The sequence below is a fragment of the Schistocerca nitens genome, chromosome 1, assembly GCF_023898315.1.
Source record: "Schistocerca nitens isolate TAMUIC-IGC-003100 chromosome 1, iqSchNite1.1, whole genome shotgun sequence".
In the NCBI taxonomy this organism is placed as follows: Eukaryota; Metazoa; Arthropoda; class Insecta; order Orthoptera; family Acrididae; genus Schistocerca; species Schistocerca nitens.
In genome coordinates, this window is record NC_064614.1 from 866,599,039 (window position 1) to 866,611,804 (window position 12,766).

The 12,766-nt window shown below is 43.9% G+C and overlaps 1 protein-coding gene across 1 annotated transcript in view; it reads right to left on the reverse strand.

Moving 5' to 3' along the window:
- The window catches only part of LOC126263618 (sodium- and chloride-dependent GABA transporter ine-like), a 357,286-nt gene extending 348,570 nt beyond the window's left edge, over nt 1-8,716 (reverse strand). Inside the window, exon 1 of the mRNA XM_049960708.1 lies at nt 8,553-8,716. Coding sequence (XP_049816665.1) covers nt 8,553-8,638 — 86 coding nt within the window. The 5' untranslated portion in view covers nt 8,639-8,716. The remainder of the gene's footprint in view (nt 1-8,552) is intronic.
- Nucleotides 8,717-12,766: the final 4,050 nt, after the last annotated feature.

The window sequence follows — 12,766 nt, forward strand, 5'->3', positions numbered from 1 at the left end:
TAACGTCTTACATCGTAGAAGGCATCATTATAGGGAATTACAAAGGAAGTTCCTTAAAAAAATACAAAACGCTACTTTGTCAAATAATGAAATTTTTCCGTGGCTGTTGTGCAATACAGAATGATTATAAAATACAGCAGCAAACAGCTGCTGTGTGCCATAAATGTTCTTATAAAGAATTGTGCAACGAGTTGTAAAATTGTTTGTGAAGTTGAAGATACCTCCAAAATCCAGACCGCCAATCACTGTTTTATGTCTGGTGCTACCTTCGGTTTTCACTTCGTGCACGTGCGGTGGTATCTGTTCTGGTTGTGGAGATATGAGTGAAGAGGCCGCCACCACATCGTGGTGATCATTGAAACATCTGCCTCTTCCACGTCAATGTCGTTTTCAACGGCTAAAAATTCGAGAGTGTTCTGTAACGTCCTCATGATTTTAAGAATAATCTCGAATGCTGTAAAATATTCTAGAAAACAAGTTGCAGAAGGCACATATCGCATTGGTCCGCACAGACGAGTTGTGTTGGTTCAAATGGCTCTGAGCACTATGGGACTTAACATCTGAGGTCAATTGTCCCCCACAACTTAGAACTACTTAAATCTAACTAATCTAAGGACATCCCACACATCCATGCCCGAGGCAGGATTCGAACCTGCGACCGTAACGGTTGCGCGGTTCCAGACTGAAGCGCCTAGAACCGCTCGGCCACTCCGACCGAGTTGTGTAATGCAGTTAAAACACAGGAACAATTCATCGACAAAGTGGATCCGGTTACAGAGACGAGCTAAGTAAACGATAAATAGTTGTGCGAGTGAACAATTTTAGAAACAAAACAGTTTTCAACATGCGAGTAGGACTCGCGCCCTGACCGTTCCGTACAAGCTTAAGTACGTATCTGGATGGTTCAGCCATCCTGGGAATCGAAAATATCAACGGTTTTTGCCTGATATCGTTACTGACGAGTTATCAGTCCCGAGAATTCCGAGATTGTATCAAAATCTCTACAGTAGTTCCTCAGACTAGCCTGGACATATAGAGAGAAGCGAGCAGGGGATTTCAGCTTATATATGGAGAAAGAGAAGATGTAATAAAATGTTTTTATTTACTCACTGAAAAATGACTACAACTTACATTTTGTGTTTGCATGCAATATTTTTCATTTATTACGCTTTTGACGGATGATGAATGTCATGTTTCTTCAAATGACAAAATATATTTTTATGTGATATAATTGCACTTTAATCAGTTTCAGATTTTATGTTTTATTTGTACTGCGAAACCTTTCCTCTTGCCAAATTTCACAATTCTATGTCAAGAGGAAGCATGCTACAGGTTTTGGTGAGTTACTTTTCGAGACTCAAAATATGGGACATAAATGACCTTTTCTTTTGATTACACTGACTTAGGTGCTTCACGTTTTTACTTCACCATGTGACCGTAGACCTTAATATGCGACAAATTTCAAGTTGATAAGTCTACCCGTTCCTGAGAAAACGGGTTTTACATTCGGACGGAAAGACACATACAGACAGACAGAAAGACAGAGTTTCGATTTTACATATTGAGGAACGGCACCCTCAAAACGACGTACTCCTACAGACAAATCAGCGATACAGAATATAACACCAGGAGAAGAATAAATATTTAAATCCACTGATATAATGATAAACCAAGACAAAAGCGTAAACTTTCCAAAAGAAATTTTAAATGCACTAAGTGTTGCCGGTATGCCCTCGCATCACACCTTTTGAACACCACAAAAATGAAAATATTAACCGGAAAAGAGAAAGGCAAGTCAATATTCGTACCACGAATTCCACTCATTTCAATTGACTTTCCATTCAGCTTTAGAGAACTCCATTTTCGGTAACATTAGCGTACAATATCATTAATAACACAACGGAAAACATTCCAATTTTACAGAGTAATTTTACAAGAACGATGTTTCTTGCAAGTACAACTATACGAAGCGTGTCTGCGTTTCAGTTAATCACAAAACGTATCCTTCATTGCACCCCAAAGCCAAACTCCAAATGTAGCTTACAACAGTATAGGTGCTGAAGTAATTTTGGCGCTGAGCAAACTGGATGATTAACTGTACATTTTTTCATTTCAGAGTGTAAAAAAAAAAAAAAAAAAGCGAAGCCGGTACTTTGCAGGTAGTTGCGTATGATATCGCCTCCTGCTAATATCACGGCGTTTTATCTATGGTGAAGTCTCTCCTCTAAATTCTCACACCAAGTCGAAATTTTTTCCAGTTTATCTGAGGCACGGGGAAACAATAGTTCTTGTTTGAGGATATTACGTTTTTGTAATTGCATACTACAGAGTCACCAGAGACGACGGGTCCCCCACACCAGAATATTCAGAAATTATCTCTGAACAACCCCTGAAATTTTGTCGGTGGAGTTCGGGATCACCCTTCATATTTTCTGCATGACTGAGTATTGAATTTAATTTACAAAACTCTTGTTTTTTACTGTACATGGTCCGTAGTCGCAAGTCTGCCGCGTTATTTTTTAATTTATGTGTGGAACACACCGAAACCAATAGCAAGCTATATGTCGCTGCCGCTGGAACGGAAACTTATCATGGATGACTTGCCAACTGCGTGCTTGTAACAGTACTCAAGCCTGAAATTTATTTCTCGTAAATGAGCAGCAAATTGACTGATACCATATCAAAGTCTTGACAGACGATGGAATGCACAATCTAACCGATAATCAATTTTCAAGAACGTTGACAGAGTCTGTAAATTATTTTCGAACGCTTATGCAGTCACATTACAAGAGAGCATCGTTAAGAGGGGCTGATAATGCTTGCTGTCGACTATGAGCGGGCAATTAGAGTGATTCCTTATACTGATTGCTACGCACAGATCTAATTCTCGTTCTCCATTACTGACGTGACAAACCTAGACCTGTTGTGACAGCCGGCCGGAGTGGCCGTGCGGTTCTAGGCGCTGCAGTCTGGAACCAAGCGACCGCTACGGTCGCAGGTTCGAATCCTGCCTTCGGGCATGGATGTGTGTGATGTCCTTAGGTTAGTTAGGTTTAATTAGTTCTAAGTTCTAGGCGACTGATGACCTCAGCAGTTAAAGTCGCATAGTGCTCAGAGTCATTTGAACCTGTTGTGACAATAAGGCACCGATCGTAGCAAAAGAAGACACCGTCGCCTTCTACTGTGGTTCTGTCGTCTTCTATGATAACAGGAATGACAGATTCATTACCCATCTTTTAGTTTGCATAAACAATTCTTTAGACGTTGATGAGACTCACATCATTTCTCGAAATATATTAATCCTGGCCCCTTTGAGCTGTCAATGCTGCAAACGTATCGCGTATGTTGGTAGCCTACGTAAGATTCCTCAAATGTGCACTCCCATTGACAGAAAAGTTCCAGGACAAGTATCCTGTAAAAATAGAAAATTGCACTTACCAAGTAATGATCCTAGCTCCTATCGAAGTAGTCACCTTGGTCATCTACACACAGTTGCCAACGTTTCTGGAGATCTTGGAAGGAAGCAGGGAAATTTTCAACTGCGATGCTTGTAAACTCATTTGTTACAGCCCGTTGGATGTCTGCAATATCTTGATGAAGCTTTCCATTCAGTCGCCTTTTCGCTCGCGTAAACAAGAAAAACTCGCGAGGCGAGAGGTCGGGCGAGTATGGTGGATGTGGGATGGCAGTAATAGAATGTCTGGTCAGATACTTGGTAACAGATAAAGCAGTTCGAGATCTTACATTGTCATGCAGCAAGAATCAGTCCTGAGAATGCCACAAATCTGGTCGGCGACGTCGAATTGCTTGTCGCAAACATTTCAGTATGTAAAGAGTTTGGTTCACTGTCTGACCTGGAAGAACACACTGATGGTGAACTAATCCCTCACTATCAAAGAATGCAATGAACATTGGCGTTCTCGAAGGCAGTCGTTTGAGTTTTTTCAAGGCTTGTGATCCAGGACTCCGCTGTTCAGCACTTTGATGCTTCGTGTTAGGGTCACACTTTCACCCCAAGCAGTGATCTTTGACAAATGTGTGATAATATCTGGCTGTATCCAGTATTTCAGCAGAAATTCTTAGGTCTTTCCTCTTTCTGTTTGTCTGCCAGTGTGTGAGGGACCAGTTTTGCATTAACTTTCCCTAAATGGCCGCAGAAAATTGTATGACACACATCACGATTCAAATCAAGTTGTTCTAATATCGCATGCACAGGCACATGCCACACTTCCTACAATAACTGTCTTACACGATCCACGTTTGCATCAGCATGTGCTGTAGACGGATGGCCAGCTCTAGGATCGTCTTGCACTGAATCTCAGCCTTCATGAAACCTTTTATGCCACTCCAAAACAAGACTTATTGAAAATTCCTCGCCTGCATATGCTTGTTTAATCATTATCTGCGTTTCACTAAGGGTTTTTCCGAGCTTGACGCAGAACTTAATGTTCACTCTTTGCTCACAATCATCATCTATTGTGTCACCGACCACCACAACTAATGCACCAAGAACCCCAACAGCGTAATGCTAAGCACAGTACTGCCATTTGGTGAGTTTGCGAGGAAACATGACCAAGGTCATTTCAAGGACGCACACCTACCAGGTAACATAAAAACAACGTAAGTTCCTTTTTAGTACTGCAAACGCAGAATAAAAAGACCTGCCCTGGAACTTTTCTGACGCAGAGTGTATGTCACTAATATTGGTAACTTTCTTAAATATGGTTTCAGCTTTTTGTTCTGTCGAAAGTATATGATGAACATTGATGTTATTGTCAGCACATAAATACTACTATTTATGTGGTACTGAACACGTAACGCAATTTTCTGTACTGATTTCTATCACTCTTCAGTCCCTATTTTTTTGGTCGTAAACTGAATTCCCACTAAAAAAAAAAAAAACAAAAAAAACCTACTTTACTGATGTTTACCTAAAGTTGTCACCTAGAAAATGTGGACATATTCGCCTGGAATTAACACTTTACAAACATATCAATGCCACTTATCGGAGTTGCTCTCATTTCATCTGATAGTGGAGTAACAAAATACGAATATATATCAGGTCTTGTGGAGCGGGTGCAAAGTTTTGACGTTCATATTCAGACATATCTGTTACAACGATAATCTTTATTTTACAATATTTCAAACAAGTTTATCTTGAGCTACTGTGACATGAGATTAATGTGCCAAGATGGATGGGGTGACTATGATACAGGGGTGAAACATGGAGAGCTGAGGGGGACAGAGGATGAGAAAGAAAGGGCATGTAGAATAAAAGGGCAGATATTATCATGGCAGATGGAAAAAAAATGGACAGAAAAGAAAAGGAAACAAGGATTGGTTGGGTGAAAGTGTCAACAGAAGGGATGGGTAGATAGTGATGAATGTATGTATGTATGTATGTATGTATGGATGGATGGATACAAAGGGAGCTAGAAAGCTAAAAGGAAGGAGGGAAGATTAGGGTTTAGCATCCTGTCGACATCGAGGTCATTAGAGATGGAGCACAAGCTAGGATTGTTCAAAGGACGGGGAAGGAAATCAGCCGTGCCCTTTCGAAGGAACCATCCCGAAATTTGCCTTGCGCGATATAGGGAAATCACAGAAAACGCCAATCAGGATGTCCGGACGAGTATTTCAACCGTCGTCGTCCTGCATGTGAGTCCAGTGCGCTAACCACTGCGCCACCTCGCTCGGCGGTTTAAAAGCTAGAATGGGTAAATGATAGTCTACAAGACGGATGAGGGGGCGTTAAAATCAAGTTTAATTTCTTCCATGGCTTGTACTCTGACAGCCCTAAAGTAGAAGATTCCAAGCGAAAGGTAGAGAAAAAAGATTACTGTCTCACTCTGCACTCCACTGCGGTCATTAACGCAAATTCAAGTAATACTTCGAGGATTACGTTTAAGTTCTTCTATTTGATGTTTTATTATATTTTAACAGCCCTATCGTATTTTCAGGCCAGTAGCTCGTGATTGACTCTATAAAAACGTGCCTCCAATTGGCTGCCGTCAACAATACAAGCACAGGCTTTGCCGGTATATGCGCCATATCGCGAAGAGCAGCACGTGGACGAGCCATTGTAAAGTTCAGCCAAAATTCCTCTTTTTCAGAAATGCTTTTCTCGCTGTCTATATATTATATCCCCTCTACTTGCGCCATCATGTTATTTTTCTGCCTAAATAGCGAAACTCATCAACTGTTTTTAGTGTGTCGTTTCCTACTCTAATTACCTCAGAGCATCGCCCGATTTAATTCGACCACATTCCATTACGCTGGCCTGAATTTTGTCTATGTTCATCAGATAATATCTCCATTCCGTTCAGCGGCTCTTCCAGGTCCCTTGCCGTCTCTGACAGAATAAATCAAAAAATTTTTACGAGACAGTATTGCTGTGTTGTTGAGAATTACGATGCAATGTATCTTCGGACAGACATGCATGCCCGAAGGAATGCATCGTACTTCTTAATAATGCAGGCGATGCTATTTCGTATTTATTCGAAAATATCAGGCCCTCTAGTTTTAATAAATGTACTTCCTGGACGGGAATATACCGGGTGATCAGAAAGTCAGTATAAATTTTAAAACCACTTAATAAACCACGGAATAATGTAGATAGAGAGGTAAAAATTGACACACATGCTTGGAATGACATGGGGTTTTATTAGAACCGAGATGTATTGGTAGACGCGTGAAAGATCTCTTGCGCGCGTCGTTTGGTGATGATCGTGTGCTCAGCCGCCACTTTCGTAATGCATGGCCTCCCAGATCCGCAGACCTCAGTCCGTGCGATTATTGGCTTTGGGGTTACCTGAAGTCGCAAGTGTATCGTGATCGACCGACCTCTCTAGGGATACTGAAAGACAACATCCGACGCCATTGCCTCACAATAACTCCGGACATGCTTTACAGTGCTGTTCACTACATTATTCCTCGACTACAGCTGTTGTTGAGGAATGATGCTGGATATATTGAGCATTTCCTGTAAAGATCATCATCTTTGCTTTGTCTTACTTTGTTATGCTAATTATTGCTATTCTGATCCCATGACGCCACATCTGTCGGACATCTTTTGAACTTTTGTATTTTTTTGGTTCTAATAAAACCCCCACGTCATTCCAAGCATGTTTTTCAATTTGTACCTCTCTATCTACATTATTCCGTGATTTATTCAGTTTTCAAATTTATACTGACTTTTTGATCACCCGGTACGTAACATACGAGGGCAGGTTGTAAAAAGTGGACGATGACAGTAGAACGTTCGTGTCTGGCCGTGATTCGTGCACGGATAGCCGAAGCAATTAAAGTGACCGCTCGCGTAAAGCGGGAAAATTCGGGTTCGGGTCCCGATCCGACAAATTTTCAGTGTCATTCCAATATACAGCCGGTGGTGGTTCATTTTTGCAACTGTGACTACACTTCCTGTACTACAATTTTTTTTTATTCCTTCTCATTGAACTTTAATCCCCTTTCAAAATTTCTCTTTGGTTTCGTTTACTGGTTACTCTACCTACAGATTTCACAATATCGTGTATAGACTACAACCTTGTCTCACTCCCTTCGCAACCACTGCTTCCCCTTCATGTCCGTCGACTCAAAACTGCAGCCTGCTTTCTGTTTCGGTCCCTACATTCTCTCTCTAGCTACGTTTCAAGCAGTGTAGACCAGCATCGTCAAATGCTTTTTCTAAATTTACAAACGCTGTAAAAGTAAGTTGCCGTTCTTTCACCTATCTCCAAAGATAAGTCCGCAGCTCGTGGTCGTGCGGTAGCGTTCTCGCTTCCCGCACACGGGGTCCCGGGTTCGATTCCCGGCGGGGTCAGGGATATTTCCTGCCTCGAGATGACTGGGTGGTGTTGTGTTGTCTTCACTATCGTCATTCATCCCCATTACGGTCGGAGGAAGGCAATGGCAAACCACCTCCGCCAGGACCTTGGTCCGCAGCTCGTGGTCGTGCGGTAGCGTTCTCGCTTCCCACGCCCGGGTTCCCGGGTTCGATTCCCGGCGGGGTCAGGGATTTTCTCTGCCTCGTGATGACTGGGTGTTGTGTGCTGTCCTTAGGTTAGTTAGGTTTAAGTAGTTCTAAGTTCCAGGGGACTGAAGACCATAGATGCTAACTCCCATAGTGCTCAGAGCCATTTGAACCAGGACCTTGCCTAGTACAGCGGTGCGGGTCTCCCGCATCGTCCCCTACGCTCCTCGGAGTATGGGACATCATCATCATCATCATCATCATCATCATCATCATCATCATCATCATCATCATCATCACCATCATCATCCGTACATTCTCTCTCTAGCTACCTTTCAAGCAGTGTAGACCAGCATCGTCTAATGCTTTTTCTAAATTTACAAACGCTGTAAAAGTACGGTTGCCGTTCTTTCACCTATCTCCAAAGATAAGTTGTAGGATCAGCGCGGTCTCATGTGTTCCTACATTTCTTCGGAATCCGAACTGATGGTGCACGAGGAAGACTTCTGCCAGTTTTTCCAACCTTCTGCAAATTTTAAGTACTGCAACTAGAAGTAGTGGACAGGAGGCGAGTACTCACGTTCGCGGTTGCACGATGTTGAGCAGATCGGAAGGCGAGGTGGGCACGCGGCGCACGACGACGCGGCGGCCGTCGGTGGAGCCCATGCTGATGGTGGCGAGCGAGGCGCGGCTGGCCGCGTCGTCGGAGAAGCAGTAGGAGCTGCGCCAGGCGACGGGCGCAGACGGCGGCGTGCCGGGCAGCGCGGCAGACGCGGCCCCGCCGGCCTGCGCGGGCAGGCAGTCGAGCGCGGGCACGGAGCGCATGGCGCGCAGCGTCAGCAGGTCCGGCCGCCGGCCCTGCCCCTGGCTCAGGGTGTCGGCGCGGTCGCGCGGCGCCGGCGCCGCCGTCACCGACCCGTTGGGCGCCAGGCTACCCGCCGGCACCACCACCGGCTTCGCGGCCGGCGCCCCCAGCAGCCGCTGGCCCTCCTCCGACGACAGCGCCCCGCTGTCCATAGTCGCGAACCGCGGCAGGCTGTTGCTATTTATCACCTCCATGCACCTGCACACCGTTACCTACTCTCAGTAACACTGTCATGACAGTAGGTCATTATAAGACACACTGGGTTATAGGACTGCAGGAGTCCATCGAAATTACAACAAAAGGAGCGATTTAAAAGCCTCACAGTTCTTAGGGAGCGTCCCATCAATTATATAAGGGGTTCTCTCTAAAATTTAGCCCCCTCCCCCTTGGTGGGATGTGGTGGGACCCTTCCTCCTCCTCCCCCCCCCCCACCAAGTGAGGTTTACCCTGTAATCGGGTAAATATACCGGGTGATCAAAAAGTCCATATAAATCTGAAAACTTAATAAACCACGGAATAATGTAGATAGGGAGGTAAAACTTGATACACATGCTTGGAATGACGGGGTTTTATTAGAACTACCCCATATTGCTCGACGCGTGAAAGATATCTTGCGCGCGTCGTTCGGTGATGATCGTGAGCTCAGCCGCCACTTTCGTCATGCCTGGCCTCCCAGGTCCCCAGACCTCAGTCAGTGCGATTATTGGCTTTGGGGTTACCTGAATTTGCAAGTGTATCGTGATCGACCGACATCCCTAGGGATGCTGAAAAGACAACACCCGACGCCAATGCCTCACCGTATCTCCGGATATGCTTTACAGTGCTGTTCACAACATTATTCCTCGACTGCAGCTATTGTTGAGGAATTATGGTGGACATATTGAGCATTTCCTGTAAAGATCATCATCTTTACTTTGTTATGCTAATTATTGCTATTCTGATCAGATGAAGCGCCATCTGTCGGACATTTTTTGAACTTTCGTATATATATATATATATATATATATATATATATATATATATATATATATATATATATATATATATATATATTGGTTCTAATAAAACCCCATGTCATTCCAAGCATATGCGTCCATTTGTACCTCTCTATCTACATTATTCCGTGATTTATTCAGTTTTCGAAGTTATACTGACTTTTTGATCACCCGGTACATAAAAACAATTTTTTTTATTCGTTCTAAACTCTGATTAAAACACTGATAAAACCATGGTTTGTTTATAAAGTATATTAAAAACACTAACCATGACGAGGCGAACACGGCAAGTGCCACAACCCTATTTCCCAGAGACTTCGCTCACTAGAAGAGGAGCCAAGATAAGTGAACACCTGTTTTCACTTATGCGTACATACTCGACGGTTTCTGAGATAATAACCGGACCGTCAAAGATTTCGACGTAATTTGCAAGGTGGCGTCCTATCTGGACACGCGCAGCAAATGCAAGGCCCACATTATACGACAGTTTACATTTTTATTATTGAAGTGAGGGTTGCCATGGCAACTAGCAAAGTGCGGAGGTCAAGTTAAGGATTCCGCACGCGTAATTATAACTATCATAGGCCTATTAAAAAGCACTATGAGCAAAAGCTGCATTGCAGTAAAAATCACGCATTATGAAGAACTTTTCCGTGCAGAGTTGTCTGCCGGAAACCATTGCAAGTGGGCTCGGTACTGAGCAGTCGGGGTGAGATTTTATAACACCCACAGGAAGGGCCGCCCAAGTCGGCATCCTGTGCAGAAGCGTCCCTTTGATCTTACCCTAGACCGGACGCCCGTACCAGACAGTGGCGGCGCCGTCGCCGGGCAGCAGAGGGACTGTCCTCCAATTCTGAAAACGGCGTCGGTGTGGTGCTCGGGCCAGTGACTTCAGACAACGGGCGCCTCCCAAAAGCAAGGCTGGTCGTACAACAGCTGGGCATCCAGACAGCATGCGGAAGTGACGGTGATTGGGTAGTTCATGGGAACATTGTTGCTGTAGGACGGGCCCTGGCGCCGTTTAAACTCATAAGTGTGTTCCTGGAGCCACTCTGTAGTAATTCTGGACGTGTGGGGTGTCGCATTGTCCTGCTGGAATTGCCCAAGTCGGTCGGAATGCACAATGGACATGAATGGCTGTAGGTGATCAGACAGGATGTTTAGTACGACGTGTCACCTGTCAGAGTCGTATCTGTACGTCTCGGGGGGGGGGGGGGGGGGGGGTCCCGGTCCCATACCACTCCAACTGCACACGCCACACACTATTTCAGAGCCTCCACCAGCTTTAACAGTTCCCTTCTGACATGTAGGGTCCATGGAGTCATGAGGTTGTCTCCATACCCGTATATGACCATCCACTCTACACAATTTGAAACGAGACTCGTCCTACCAGTCAACACGATTCCAGTCAACAGTCCAATGTCTGTGCTGACGGGCCCAGGCGAGGCGTAAATCTTTGCGTCGTGCAGTTAGCAAGGGTACACGAATGGGCCTTCGGCTCCGAAAGCCCATATCGATGTTTCGTTGAATGGTTCGCACGCTGATACTTGTTGATGGCCCAGCATTAGATCTGCAGCAGTTTGCGGAAGGGCTGCACTTCTATCACGTTGAATGATTCTCTTCAGTCGTTGTTGGTTCCGTTCTTGCAGGATTTTTTTTCGGCCGCAGCGATGTCAGAGATTTGATGTTTAACCGGATTCCTGGTATTCACGGTGCACTCCCCACTTCATCGCTACCTCTGAGATGCTGTGTCCCATCGCTCGTGCGCCAACTATAGCACCACGTTCAGGCTCACTTAAATCTTGATAACCTGTCTTCGTAGCATAAATAACCGATCTAACAACTGCGCCAGACACTTGTTGCCTTATATAGGCGTTGCCGATCGCAGCGCCGTATTCTGCCTGTTTACATATCTCTGTATTTGAATACGCATGCCTATACCTGTTGCTTTGGCACTTCAGTGTAAAAGTTAAAGTGAAAGTTAATTTTGGTTAATTTTGGTACTCCTTCCTTCAGTGTCTCTTTAACACCAGTACACCTGCCTGCCATATTTCCTGCGCTATCTAATGATATGCTAATAAGATCTTGCCAATTTAAGCCTAACTGGGCCAATTCATGAGTTACAAGAGCTCGCTAAGCCTTTCCTTTTAATTTCCGAACAGGAACAATATTGATCGCCCTTTCTTGTGGGATTCCATTCTTAACATACCGAACGTAAACTACAGCCTGATTAACAATATCTGCATCCTGACAAGAATCCACATTGAGGCTAAAAGATTTCGCAGCCTCGATTTCTTTGACGACCTCTCTTAACATGTACATATATTTATTAATTTATTTGTAATGGTTTTTGACAAAAAGGTAGTAAGACTAGCTCTAGCCTCACCATTTTCTTTTTCTTTTACTTTCAATAATTGTCTCGGATATGTGGGTTAAGAACTGGATAATACTTCTGTAATAGGACAACTAAATTTAGAAAGTTTTCGTGAATTCTGGTTTTGGCCGTCGGTGATAAACGTCAGTGAGGACAACACCTCATTTTTGCCACGAAAGCGTTACCTTGTTTAGATATAAATATTATTACACCAATTATTCTTTTCAGAACAAGACGCCTATTGGAAACCTCTTGTACATTTTTCCGCCTTAGATGATCGATATTTCCTCTTTTTTGCCGTTAGCAAGGCGCTTACGGCTAATTGATGACTGTTTCTTCGTGTTTGACGAGTTGTTCATATTTTTTTTTTTTTTGACGAAGTAACACCATCAATAAATGGACTACTTCCTCCTCCTCCCTTCGTATCGTCAGACGCAGAATACAAGCAGGTAGTACAAAGTACCTTATTTAATTCTTGAAAAATAAGAGGCATATTCTCGTCGAATTAGAGCAACGGTTAGTAACATTCGGTATTTAACTTTATTTCCATCAGAAGGCAA